At 51.6% G+C, this 12,916-nt stretch overlaps 7 protein-coding genes across 7 annotated transcripts; 4 read left to right on the forward strand and 3 right to left on the reverse strand.

Annotated features, from left to right (window-relative positions):
* Positions 1–268: 268 nt before the first annotated feature.
* Positions 269–4,037, forward strand: PC9H_003429 (uncharacterized protein; the record flags this gene model as incomplete). Its single annotated transcript, XM_036773022.1, has 3 exons — positions 269–319; positions 380–1,186; positions 1,254–4,037. 3 exons carry the CDS (start codon positions 269–271, stop codon positions 4,035–4,037), a joined length of 3,642 nt encoding a protein of 1,213 aa, XP_036634495.1.
* A 202-nt stretch (positions 4,038–4,239) lies between these two features.
* Positions 4,240–5,156, reverse strand: RSM25 (mitochondrial ribosomal small subunit component; the record flags this gene model as incomplete). Its single annotated transcript, XM_036773023.1, has 3 exons — positions 4,240–4,264; positions 4,335–4,715; positions 4,768–5,156. 3 exons carry the CDS (start codon positions 5,154–5,156, stop codon positions 4,240–4,242), a joined length of 795 nt encoding a protein of 264 aa, XP_036634496.1.
* Positions 5,157–5,399: 243 nt separating this feature from the next.
* On the forward strand, positions 5,400–6,063 carry PC9H_003431 (uncharacterized protein; the record flags this gene model as incomplete). The annotated part of the gene is made up of 2 exons (XM_036773024.1): positions 5,400–5,709; positions 5,846–6,063. The coding sequence occupies 2 exons, from the start codon at positions 5,400–5,402 to the stop codon at positions 6,061–6,063; spliced, it is 528 nt and encodes a 175-aa protein (XP_036634497.1).
* A 272-nt stretch (positions 6,064–6,335) lies between these two features.
* On the reverse strand, positions 6,336–9,085 carry PC9H_003432 (uncharacterized protein; the record flags this gene model as incomplete). The annotated part of the gene is made up of 19 exons (XM_036773025.1): positions 6,336–6,413; positions 6,485–6,571; positions 6,627–6,744; positions 6,806–6,900; positions 6,963–7,056; positions 7,111–7,312; positions 7,370–7,499; positions 7,552–7,585; positions 7,638–7,717; positions 7,771–7,794; positions 7,853–7,875; positions 7,926–7,940; positions 7,992–8,112; positions 8,173–8,494; positions 8,553–8,601; positions 8,657–8,683; positions 8,743–8,757; positions 8,816–8,870; positions 8,921–9,085. 19 exons carry the CDS (start codon positions 9,083–9,085, stop codon positions 6,336–6,338), a joined length of 1,734 nt encoding a protein of 577 aa, XP_036634498.1.
* Positions 9,086–9,364: 279 nt separating this feature from the next.
* MED7 (Mediator of RNA polymerase II transcription subunit 7) lies at positions 9,365–10,437 on the forward strand (the record flags this gene model as incomplete). The annotated part of the gene is made up of 6 exons (XM_036773026.1): positions 9,365–9,625; positions 9,683–9,752; positions 9,805–9,992; positions 10,042–10,115; positions 10,171–10,255; positions 10,306–10,437. The coding sequence occupies 6 exons, from the start codon at positions 9,365–9,367 to the stop codon at positions 10,435–10,437; spliced, it is 810 nt and encodes a 269-aa protein (XP_036634499.1).
* Positions 10,438–10,924: 487 nt separating this feature from the next.
* On the reverse strand, positions 10,925–11,254 carry PC9H_003434 (uncharacterized protein; the record flags this gene model as incomplete). The annotated part of the gene is made up of 1 exon (XM_036773027.1): positions 10,925–11,254. One exon carries the CDS (start codon positions 11,252–11,254, stop codon positions 10,925–10,927), a length of 330 nt encoding a protein of 109 aa, XP_036634500.1.
* Positions 11,255–12,042: 788 nt separating this feature from the next.
* Positions 12,043–12,705, forward strand: PC9H_003435 (uncharacterized protein; the record flags this gene model as incomplete). The annotated part of the gene is made up of 2 exons (XM_036773028.1): positions 12,043–12,207; positions 12,268–12,705. 2 exons carry the CDS (start codon positions 12,043–12,045, stop codon positions 12,703–12,705), a joined length of 603 nt encoding a protein of 200 aa, XP_036634501.1.
* Positions 12,706–12,916: the final 211 nt, after the last annotated feature.

The following is a 12,916-nucleotide window of genomic DNA, read 5'->3' on the forward strand; positions in this document are numbered from 1 at the left end:
CCTAGCTGGGGTTCCTGGTCTGAAGCTGAGAGGATATGTCAGACTGCCAAGCTCTGCTGCTGCTTTCGCCACATCCATGTGGTTTCATTGATTGAGTTGGATGGGGTGCACGGTAAAGAGGTGGTAGGCGGAATAGACGCTCGGAGGAACACCGGTGGCGGTCTCACGCGTGCAAGTTGGCCGCGTTGAGTTGGAGAGCTGGGCGTGCTGCTGCTGGAAATCTTTCTTGCGCCCGAATTGCGTGTCCCCCAGCGACAGCGACGGCAGAATGGCCTTGCACAATATCAACCCTCTGCTTGAGGCAGAGCCGTATGAGATGGTACGCCAAGCTTGCGTTTCCACTGAAAAAACATATGTTTAAGTTGGAAATCTGAACCAGACGCAAGGCCCACGGCAGGCAGCCTCACCTCATGAACTCAAGGCCTTCTATCAAGATATGGAGAGAAAGGACCTTGAGCGTAGATTGAGCAAAAGGAATTCAAAAACTCGCTCACTTTGGTCCCGCAAGTCCCTCAAACGATCGGGCAGCAACCCCGGAAACGTTGCAGCCCAAAATCCTTCAGGGCCCGAACCTCCACTACAACCACCATCTCCTCCTCCACAAAACGCGGGCGCGGCCGCTGAGCGCCTGATACAGGAGGCGAACGAACTCGTGGAGGAACAGAAGGACAAGGCTATGGAGCTTCAGTCAAACTTCAACGCCACGGGGAGTTCCCTCGTACCCGACCCTTTAACAGAACTCCCAGCATGGTACAACAAAGACAGCTGGTCAAACGGCTCCATGTCCCACAAAGTTCGCTTCCCCATACACAATCCAGTCGGACCGCGATGGTACAGAAACTACCACCTTATACCGCCATCTCACCGACAGCGCTCGGCGCGCCCGCCGTCGGTGTTCTCCCCCTCGTTTCCCCCGATGGCCTTTTCGTCCACTCAACAGGAGCAGATCGACGAATACCGCGCCGGTCCCAGCAGAACACCATCTGGCTCCCCCCTTCCCACTCCAAACTCTTCACAAACCAAGGTTGAAGAGACGGCTGGTAAACGATCTCGCAAGACATCTCAGACTGCGCATGACAATGTGGATATGCTTGATGTCAGTGATCCGTGGGGGACGAACTGGCACCATCAGTCGCCATACGACATCGGTTTGGGGAATGGGCCTGTGTCTGTCGACATACACGAGGTGAGTAATCCACTACCTGTCACTGCTGTTCGGCTTAGTTATTTCCCCGTATCTGTGTCTCACTCAGAATCGTAATCAATCGCGTTCACGACTGTCCAGCATGGGGACAAGTCAAAGTCGCCATAGAAGCGTCGTTCCTTCGCCACTGTCACAATCAACCTCCGCAGTGCACCTACATGTCCCAGATCACGACTCAATACGACTGCCTCGGAAGCTGAGCAAACGACGAGCTCCTACCGTAGGCAGCATCTTCAGCGGAGGAGGTCCGCCCCCAGACGAGCCTGAGCGAAATGCCATATCTCTCCCGACGACCCCGACGGAACATCCACCAATACAGGCCGAACCCCCGGCGCATGGCATGGAACTTTCGCGCCGCACGTCCAACTTAAACACCCCCGGTCTACCCCCATCTTCAGCATCTCAGGTTTCTGGAAAGAAAGCAAAGCGAGGCAGTGTCTTAGGCAGGCTTGCCAAGAAGTTCAGTATTCTCAAAGGCCGGATGGACAAGCACGAGACCGATAACAATGGCACAACGTCTAACGGAGCTGATGCGCGGAAGTCATTCATCGTGGGCCGGCAGGCATCACCTGAGAGACCTCCAATAGATCCTCGACGGCACACAGAGCCCGCTAAACGTGTCCCCCCTCCTGTAGAGCACGAGGCTCCAGCTCCAGAACCTCCAGTTAACGCCGACTCCAAGAAACCTACAGGCGATCGTACCTCGTTAGCCTCCATAGACATGCCGTACTGGGGAAGGCTAACCATAACTAATCCCGATGCCCCCAGCTCGGAAACCAACACTCCCGTGCAGCGAGACGCGCCACTCCCTCCCGAAAAACATGAATCCGATAGCCACCACCATCACCACCACCAACATAGTTCTTCTGTAACATCACCTCCACCCGCTCCTTCCGCAGCTTTCATGTCTCTCCCTGCAGATCAGCCGACCAACTCTGGTCTCTCTGCCCCTTCACTCTCTACGGTTCCCCCAGACCAGCCTTCGCCACTCCTTCCTCCAATACCAGCCCCGTCGCCTGGTCCGCCACCGACTCCCGACAAGCAGTTGCCGCCTAAACATTCGCCTTATCAAGAACCACCACAATTTAGCAGTACAGTATCGTTACCCACCATTCCGTCGCCATCTCCCGGCACGCCAGCACAAATCCCCTTCCCCTCCCCCCCATTCATGAACGGTTCTCTTATGGTTGGCTCCCCGATGACCATCCCCTCCCAATTTGATTATAGCGATTCGCCGCTGTCCAGTGTCTCTATGTTAGCTAACCCTGGTACACCATACAACCCCGAGATATCCATGCCCCCGTCAATAGCCCCGCCTCCTATTGCTCTACGCTCCTCTTCCGAGGGATCCCCGCTGACGCGTGAGGTTCACCCTGATGGCCCCGATCAGCGGTCAAGTCAAGCTACGCGCGAGACTGAGACTTTTAAGCTGGTGAGGAGTGCCTCAGGTAACGTGTATGCATCGACTGACACCATCCAGGGCGGTGGAGAGCAGTGGGAAGTCGTAGAGTCGAAACCTGAGAGCCGATCTAAGGATGGAAGTCGTGATCGACAGTCTAAGTCCAAGCCTAAGGATAGGGATAGGGAGAAGGACCGCGAGAGGGAGAAGGAGAGGGAGAAGGAGAAGGAACGGGAGAAGGAGAGGGAAAGAGATAGGGAAAGAGAGAAAGAACGGGAGAGAGAGGAACGTCGTAGAGAAAGAGAGGCTGAGAGGGAGAGGGAGCGAGCCAAAGAGAAGGAGAGGGAAAGACAGAAGGAGAAAGAGAAGGAACGTCAGCGGGAGAAAGAGAGGGCACGAGAGAAGGAGCGAGAAAGAGAGAAGGAGAAGGAGAGAGAAAAGGAGAAGGAGAAGGAGCGGAAGGAGAGGGAACGGGCTCGAGAGAAGGAGAAAGAGAAAGAGCGGGAGAGGGAGAGGGAGAAGGAAAAAGAGAGGAGCAAGGATAAATCTAGGGAGAAGGACAGCGAACGCGATAGTCGCAGGGAGAAACGCCGCCAGGAGAAAGAGAAGCCCTCGAAAGAGAGTAGCTCATCCTCCCATCATGACAAGGATAAACGGCCATCTAGACACAGGTCTGCGCAGGAAGGCCACGGTTCTTCCCATTCCTCTCGCCATGCTAAAACATACAGCCTTGAAGTCAATGTTGGCACAGATGCTTCATCTTCTCGTAAAGATGACAGATCAAGCAGACGGCGCGATGGTGACGACAAGGATCGCAAAGCTGATCGCAAACACTCTCCCCCGGAAGGCAGCAGGCTCCAGCAGGCTACATCGTCGTCGAGTCGACGCCTGGAGCGAGCCAACTCCACATCTACCCGCCCAACTTCTGAACTTCCTCCTACTGCTGACCTGAATGCTCTTCGAGCGCGAGAAGCTTGGGAGATGGATCGGCTGTGGAAAGCAAGAAGTATGTATGGGTCTGACCCGAACAATCTTGCTCCCGCTCCATCTTCTATCGCCTCTGCTACCTCGTACATGGTGACGGAAGCCACTACCCATGGCGCTGTACACGGATCCAGCCATACCGCGTTCATGGTTCCTACGCCGTTTCAACATCATCCACACGGCCACATTTACAATTCTATGCCGAACGGTCCAGCTCCCATCATTTACGCTGCACCCCATGGTGCTCAATACCAACATCATCCACACCAATACCCACATACGCATTCTTACTCACAATCTTACACTTCATCAGACACCCTCAGTATGCCACCAGCCTCGAGATCCAACCCGCTTCCGGAACCGCCTCGAGAATCAACTATCATATTGGATCATAATGGCCGACCAACCGAATACTGGACCAAATACACTGGTGTAACGACTGCCCACTGATAATGCAAGCTTGTCGACATGTTTTTTTATGCATCTTCATGGTATATACGAGACTTTTGCTGTTATAGATCACCACATTCTTCCTGACCACACACGTTAACCAAAACCTTCGTTGGACAGTTCTGTACTTACTGTAGCCGCTATCTTATTAATTATTTTCGTTCTGGAGGGTATTATTTTGAATAAATGGAATATAAAAGCCCTAGATGTATTCGAAGTAGACAGAACTATCGACGAGTGAGAGTTTGCATGAAATCTGGGCTGGCCGCAATGTCTTCTGGAGAAGGGGAGACGGACTGTTCCGGCTCCGTTAGGACAGGAGCATAGGTAGGCCTGACACCGTCTTTCCAAAGTCGCACATACTCCGCACCACGCGACCATGTACCACCATTTTGTCGTTCGAAGATAGATTTCCACCGCTTTCGCGCTGCCATTGCACCCTCGTCCAGCTCTTCGCGTCTCTCCCAAGTTTCTAAACTCCTCTTTTCCTTCATGAACCCGTGTTCAATTTCAGAGGGCCCGAAAATGGCTCCCAGGTGGTCAGCTTCTAATGAAGCGTACGTAGCAGCGACATGCCGCCCCGATTGCAACGCACGGAACTGAGCCACGGAGCGGGAATATGCCTCGCTAAGAGGGACGTTATGGAAACGATAAAGGTTTATAACGAATTCGATTGCGCTGGTAATCACTGCTGTCAGTAGAATATTACGGGGGCCAAGATATGACATACTCTTCTGGAGAAGGATTTCGTCCCCTCTGCCGCAGTCTAGTCCATTGCTCTCCTCGCATAGAGTGAGGGGTCTGTATGGTTTCCCCCTCCACCAGCGACTTCGGGCGAAAAGCCTCAAAGGGATGGTCGCGGTAGAATTGACGACGGATGTCGTCCTCCAAGTAGTGTATTGGCAATGGCTTTGGTGTCACCGGTCTCATTTTCGACGAGGAAGACTGTTTTCGCGGTGCCAAATCGTAGTCGCTACGTTCCGGAGGCGCTTTTGGCGGCAAAGGCAGCGGGGGGTAGTCCAATACGGCCTTGTACCATACTGGTTCCTTCTTGATGAAGTCTGCGCGCATCAAACGCGAGACCTGCTTGTGAACCTGCGACGCAATTCTTCTAACCATGGTCGCAGTGTCGGGGAGTACAGTCTATTCGGGCGCTTCCTTGACGCGATCAGAAAAGGTGACTGTGCCAAACAACGACACACCCTTTCGGCGCTCTGCTCAGCGGAACGGAACGGCCACTGGCCCCCGATCACGAAATGGTACAGCCTGTAGCGAAAATGGATCAAAGAGTCATCATCCTCTGGGAACCCTAGCCTGAGTAAACCCCACAATGCCGACTAATCTGCCTTCCCTTCACTCGCAATGGACTCCTACAACCGCGCCAGGAGTTCCGCAACCTGGTTTCCGTTCAGCGACGATAGCTTGCGGGCATTCACACCGTGTGCTTCACTCACGGACACCGCAAGCGTCTCTGGTATAGGAGCAGACCTGAGTCAAGTGCTGTACTGGCTCGGCAAACAAGCCATCGGTGCTGCCCTTTCTATCTCGATACGCCGACGCCTTGCTGCCATAAACACGTTTATCTCAAACCGACCTGCCATTCGTCGCCTAGTTGGGCATGACATATTCATGCAGCAGTTACACGACGTCTGCGAAGATCTCCTGGAATTTTGTCGGTGCGCAGAGTATGATCAGCGCTTTCGCAATTCAATGGGTTAATCGAAATCCGTTGATTTGTAGGCCACAATATTCTGTGGTAGTTAGAAGCAGATCGCTTGAACTCATCATAAAGCTCCTACGGCCAACAGATGCATACTCTATCATCGTCATAAAGTCAGGCTTCCCAGATGTCCTAGCTAGCTGTGGCTTGGACCAGTCCCAAGACCCGAGGATTCTCTATCCAGCCGCTCAGCTGGCCCGCATCATCAAGGCGTACAAAGACCTCTCGTGTGATTGTTCAATTTGTCTCAACTACCACAACGTAGGTAAATCCACCTCTGCGGATTCAATCACTGATGTTTCCTAGGTTGAACTGTGTGCGCTCCCACGAGTCTCTTCAGAACTAGACAAGTCTTTATCTCTTCGTCACCTACTACATACAAGGTGAGGAGTGGAGTCCACCATCTTGTCCTTCTGATTACCGACTTCTCGATGAGATATCCAATCTTCCAAGTCCCAAAGCCTAGTTATCCATACTACCGCATGCGAAAGGACCTCTCCTCCCGGGTATAAAAAAGTTCGCAGGTGTTCGTACAACGCCCGCCCCATCGAGATGGTTGCGGGGTACGACGTAGGGTATTACAGTTTCGCTTGCAGTGGTGCATGTACATTACCTCTAGCAGCTCGAGCCTTGTCCCGGAGCACGCGTCGAAGGATCTGTGAACAATAAATTGATCATGAATCAATGATCAAGATCACCGGAAGCAAGTATCAACCGAATAACATACTTTACCACTAGGATTCTTCGGGATCGCATCGATGAATTCAACGCCTCCCGCAAGCCATTTATATTGGACCTTAGTATCGGAGACGTGCTATTGCGAGCAAGTATCAGTAAAAAGTCAGGCACTGTCAAGAACAACATTCCACCTTGGCAATTTCATTCCTCAACCTCGCAGCGCTCTTGTGGTCTTTAGCATGTTCTTCCACCGACTTGTCGAGGACGACGTAAGCCAAGGGAAGCTCTCCGCTATATTCATCCAGTATGCTGTAGATAAAGGGCTCGTCAGTAAGGGCTCGTTAACAGGTGTATTCCGATTAGTACCTACCTGACCACGCACGCGTCGGCGACGTATGGATGCATGAGAAGATGTCCTTCGAGTTCGGCGGGTGCTACTTGGTATCCTCGAACTTTGAATATTTCCTAAAAACAGATTCGCCGTCAGATTCACCAAGCCTCAATGATAAACCATCTTTCTTCAGTACCTTGACACGATCCAGCACAAATACTTCACTATTCTCGTTAATCATCACTTCGTCTCCTGTGCGGACCCATCCATCTATGAAGGTTTCTTTCGTTCTATAACAGGGGATGATCAGTACAAAATCGCCGCGAGAAATGCAAGTGACATACGCTTGGGCGTTATCAGGGTATCCGAGAGACATGGATGGGCCCGTCACGACAAGTTCGCCGACTTCGCCAGCTTTACCCAGCGAGCCGTCGGCCTTGACAACACGGGCTCTAACCCCTGGTATCAGCGTGCCAGCGCTGCCAATGGTTCCTATCCGTTGCTCTGGCGGGTACATGGCAATGGAGGTACATGTCTCCGTGAGGCCTGGATTACAAACAGAAGTTCATGACAATGGGAATAAGCATCTAATTTCAAACATACCGTAACCTTGGCCGATACTAGCGTTGGGCAGGACCTTGATGACTTGTTTTACCAGTTCTCCAGAGAGGGGGGCCGCGCCACAGACGGTCCATTTAATGTGGCTTAGATCGACGCCCTTCATTGCCGGGTGCTGAAATCAATGCATTAGCGCAAGAACTACACCCATCTGGCCAGACACTTGCCTTACACATCAGAACAATTTGAGGTGGGACAAGTCTGGGAGTTTATTAGCGATACACAATTTGCCATCGCGCGAAATGTCACTCACAGAAGATGCGTGATCCGATGTCGCACTATACTTCCCAGAAAGTCTGTGAAGCTGAACTTGGGAACGACGACTAAGTTAAGCTGTGTCCGTGTATCAGTGACTACTCTTGTTTCGATGTTGACATATTGCTTACGCCAGCAAATAGCATGAAGTGCATCTACATGGGTCTAGTGAATGAGGGATGCCGTCAAGTGGAAACAGCACGTCCGACTTACGTTAACGACGAGGCCATAAATATCTGAAGAATCAAGATGAGCAAATGGACGTTAGGTGAACTTTCTGACGTACGGAAGAAAGGTAGGACTACCGAAGATGAGGTCATTAGTGTGAAAACAACATTGTGTAAGCACTTACCAGCGGTAGCAACGTCTCCAGGACTAAAGGGACATGGTCCAGAGGTCTTCGAAGCGACGTTATAGTGGGCGGCTATTTGGATGATGTTCGCAATGACACTGTGATGTGGTATTGAAACGGCCTAGAAGAGCCATCTCCATCAGTATGTAGTAGTGGGTGAAGACGAAACGTGAGGAAACACCTTTGGCTTGCCAGTGGTACCGCTAGAGAAACTGAGGAAGGCCAAATGGCGTTTTGATTCCCCTTTCTTGAACCGTTTCTCCATATATTTCGTGTCACGATCCAAGCCAAATGTCACAAGGTCCCTGACATTCTCTACGCCATGAGGAACAATGGGCTTCTGCGGGTTGTGCAGAAGTACGATTCTATCTTCCGGAACACGCGCGCGCTTTGCAGCTGTCAGAACGGTACCCAAGGCATCGGAATGAACAAATATAAGGGCAGCTTTGGTGGTTCGCAACTGGTGAACTAGTTCATCAGCTGTATATCCCGGATTCGCGGGACTGAAGAAAGTTCTCAGATCCTCAACACGTAGTAGCAGACCGACGAGAAGCATCTCACGTTATAATGGCGCCGAGTGTATGGGTCGCCCATACACAGATAGGATAATCTATGGCAGAGATTCAGTTCGTGGATCTCAAGGAGAAACTATTCTATGTATTTACCTGTGTGGTTCGGACTGAAAATGCACACTTCGGAGAAGACGTGTGAGACTCGCGTAGGGAGGATAGAAATGCACCACCGAGCTCACCGACATCATTCTCCCCTAGGTTGGATTTTGAGCGTTGATACTGACAGAGACGCGCAGGGGCCGCACAACTTACTTATATTCCATTTGATGCTCATAGCATTGGCGAGGCCATGTGTCCGAGATTTGATCTAACGCGTTATTAGGTGCCATGCAAGCTCCGCGTGAGTGGAAAACGCACCTCTTGGAATCCAATGCTCCGCCCGCTGTGATCCTCAGTCAGCCACGTAACATTCTCCCTGCACGGCATACATGGATGCTTGTAATCCAGCATGAATTGGGGAATACTGAGGTCATCAGGAATCTCCGGCAAAGGTGCTCTCGAAGTTGATGTAAACTCTGTCATGCTAGTGGGTCGCGGTTATGAGAATTCTCGCACGGACGCGAGATAAGAGTGAATTTGCGATGGTGGACGTGGTCGAAGAACAGAAGGGGTTCAAACGCGATATCGCATTCTTGGCCTCTTTATATATCCACGCCTATGCGATCCGCCCACTGCAAGCGGGAGGAACTTGATCTTGTTCAGGTCTACTCCTCGTGGGAAATATAGTTCAAACCCAGCGACCCTTCAACACACTTCTGCGCCACCGACAGCCACTCACTCGTTTCGGAAATCTCACGCAGAATGGACGATGAGGAGGCTGAACTCCGAAATCCCTTTCCTTCACCGCCATCGCACTATGTGAAATATACGTCGCATAACTTGAACTTGCTGGCACTGCTCAAAGAACGTACTTCTGATGACCAGAACGCCAACCAGTACGACGTGCTCCGCGACCAGACTGATATACCAGAATGGCCGCTGACACAACTCGAAAAGCCCCGTGTGGACTGGATACTTGACGAACCGGATCCATACTACGAAGTCTACGGCGAACGGTGGCCTGTGAGTCCCTTTGGAGCTTCCATTGAAGAAGGATGGCCTGTGAATCCCAGCGCTTAGCTGAAGGACAGTATGCCGTCTCTGGGGGAGATGGGAGGGCTTCAGCTGTACCCGGAAGATCCCAGCGTCGGTGAGAATCACAATGCCACGCACCCAAAGCCCTCCGTTGAAACTGTTTCAAGATCGAAGACCGGCTTTACGGTCGGCGCTGCGTTCACTACTTGTAACCTACTCAGCCATGACAAAGTCTTTGCTGGCCCCGGCGCCTATCAATACAGACGTGCCTCCAGAATGGGGCAGGCACGCAGAATGGATAGATGTCATGGCTCAAAATATGATGTTCGCTGCGAACGAGCTGCGGCCTATTCAGGTTGGCATATCCTGTTCGCCGATCATCGCCATCTAATCCATTTATTAAGGCCCGAGCAAGCCTAGAGGGTATGATGAAACGGCAAATTGAGCTTAGGCGCGAAGAAACCGCGACGCTTCACTCGTAAGCAGATTGATTATTCACTCTATGTCACTAGGTTCAGTAAACTGGATTTCAGAAAATGTGACTCGTTAGAGGCTAAGCTTGCCGAACTGCGAGCAGTTGCACACTCCTCTACTCAAGCACCCGCCGCAATTAGCGAAGTAAGCACCGAACTCTTCCTTGAATCCTGAGTCTTAAACAATATGAGCAGCCGACGCCCAGCGCCTCTCATATACCAAATCCAAGACAAGAACCCAATGCGTTCCAATCAAGCGGGAAACCGCCACACCGGGAGGCTATAGACCAAGTTGATGTCCTTCGATGGGCAGAAGAAGTCAATTAATTGTGATGCGTCCAATAATCTCCCTTTTATTCCCCGTCTTGCTTGTCCTATAAATACCGTTAATCAATGTTGTTTCGTAGTATTTCAAGATACGGTGTAGGAGCGAGGCGATCCATCGGTCGTTGAATGGTCGGGTAACTGGCTGCTCACAATATGACGACCTGCGAAGTTGTTCGAGGAGCCATACAATATTTGACCAACGCAAACTTGACGGGATGGCAGAGGGCAGAGGCGCAACGGTCAACCTGGCGGGCTCAAACACCAGATCTTTCAAAAACGTGCTGCATGAAGAACCCGATGTTCAAACCACAAATAACAAAGTGCATCATTTGGTGCCATCAAATCGACTAATCCATGACATCGACTATCGCCAACTCCACCACTCCTATCACCAATGCCTTTCCTACAGTGAACAACTCGATTGAGTGCGGCTGACCCTACAAGTTGTGAGTCTCTCTTCTTCCATTGATCGAACGAGAACATACCATTAGGCATTGGGCCAGCACCCGCGCCATGAGCCAGTGACACCCTGGATGGCGTTGTTCGCTTGCCAAGCAAGGCCGGCCGTGGTGGAGAAGTCCGCTTGCCACCAGCCGTTGCCCAAGTCCCAGCATTGCCAGTTGTGTACGGTCAGACCCTTGCCACGGATAGCGTCGAGGAAGCATTGTCCCCAACGGTTCTCGCAGTAGCCGTCGAACTGGAACGACAGTCGCTTGAGACCGCCGTCGTTCCAGGCGCTGTTGCATCGCCAGTCGTCGGCGAGGACGGCAGGTGCTGCGACGGCGAGAGCGAGGATGGAGCAGATGCTGAACTTCATTGTTGCTAGAGAGAGAAGACGACGGGTGTCTGGCTGAGGCTATGGACTGGAATCTACCTCCCTTTTATACACGAATTCTGCAGTGGATTCTATGATGTTAACCATATGCTTTCTTCGAAGTACTGTCCTCCGCCCAAGTGCCCTTGGCGTTACGTGCACGATCTCAGAAGCACAATGAGCGCTATACACAGCGCTCCCGTCGACCATCGTTTACAGGAGGGAACCTGCTCGAAACAGGGAACGTTCGCTGCTTCCACTCGTTGCTTCCATCCGCAGGGTTGCGAGCAATATCAATGTTTAACTTGTGACTGACGACCTCGCGCCTTGTGGCTCAGCGCTCGTCTAGGATAACCTCATTCTAGCTCTGTTTAGATGAAACAATAGCTTCATCTCATAGAACCTTTATCCCGGGTTTGCAAAAACAGAAAGTACGTACTCGGTTGGGCGGTGCTTAATATGTTTTGCTCCATCCGCGGTCTATTTATCCTGAGAAAGAGGTAGATCCAGCATTTGTTGGCGCTGTTGACAGTCACTTTGAATCACCGAGACACCCTTGATAGAAATCAACTCGTGTGGCGACTCAGAAAATGAATACAGCCCGCAGATGGATGCTGCGCAGAGTAAATCAGCTGTTTACGCTAATAAACGCTGAGCAGATGAGGATCTTTGAAGTAACTTAGCACTTACGCGACATGGTGACCTCCCCTGAGCCCGTTCAATCCTAGGTGTGAGTTTCGGGCGCTTGAATTAAGCTTTCGTACCTCCAAGGCTCCAACTTACACCTAAACATGGCGACGCGGCGAAGAATCGGGGTCAATGCAGCGACGACAGAGGCTGCTCGTCGACAACTCATGCAGCCAGTTCCATGCTGGGAGAAAGTTTGGACTACACCGACCGAGAATGCGTCTTCTGGGTTGAAGATATACAAATGGGCGAAAACTGACAAGATTCAGGTGTGTGATCCCCCAGAATGAGACTCGATGTGTTTTCTCATTTGAATCTACCACGACCAGCAATTCAGCGACGATGAAGGGGGGATGGACGAGCCATTGGCTCCTTTGCCGGACGAACCCGAGGCCGTAGAAGGGGACGACGAGGAGCAGGATGAAAATGTGGCAGCAACACGCGAAGTATCAACTGCACCTCCGCCGAAGGAGTCTGAACCACCGTCCAAGCTACCTTCTCCGAAGCCACAACTCACCGTAGCACTGCAGCCATCCGAGGGTCCAATCGAGGAAGCGGCGGACGATTTGGACGCGTCGTTAAAGCCTATGGACGTTAGTTTGGATGGGCTGGTGCCGGACGGCATGGAGCTCGACATGTCGGGATTGGGGCCAGACGGTTTAGGATTAGAGGCAAACGGTGATTTATCTCAAATGGAGGACGCAGATGTGTTGCTAGGTGGTCCAATCATGGATCAAACGGAGGATCCATTCTCAGCGACTAGCTGAGGTGTTTATTTCAGGAGGGGCACTTTCCGTAAGTTACATATTCATTTATAACTTTAATACATGGTGATCATCATGGTTTTTGTCCTAGGCCTTATCATAGAGACTGGGGATCACGTTCAGCACTTGCATTCACCGGGCTTGCACTGGCAGCTGTTGTCACGATCGTAACCATTAGAATGACATCCGTATGGGTAAAGAGAACGGCTCCCAC

The sequence above is a fragment of the Pleurotus ostreatus genome (assembly GCF_014466165.1).
Source record: "Pleurotus ostreatus strain PC9 chromosome Unknown scaffold_2, whole genome shotgun sequence".
Lineage (NCBI taxonomy): Eukaryota > Fungi > Basidiomycota > Agaricomycetes > Agaricales > Pleurotaceae > Pleurotus > Pleurotus ostreatus.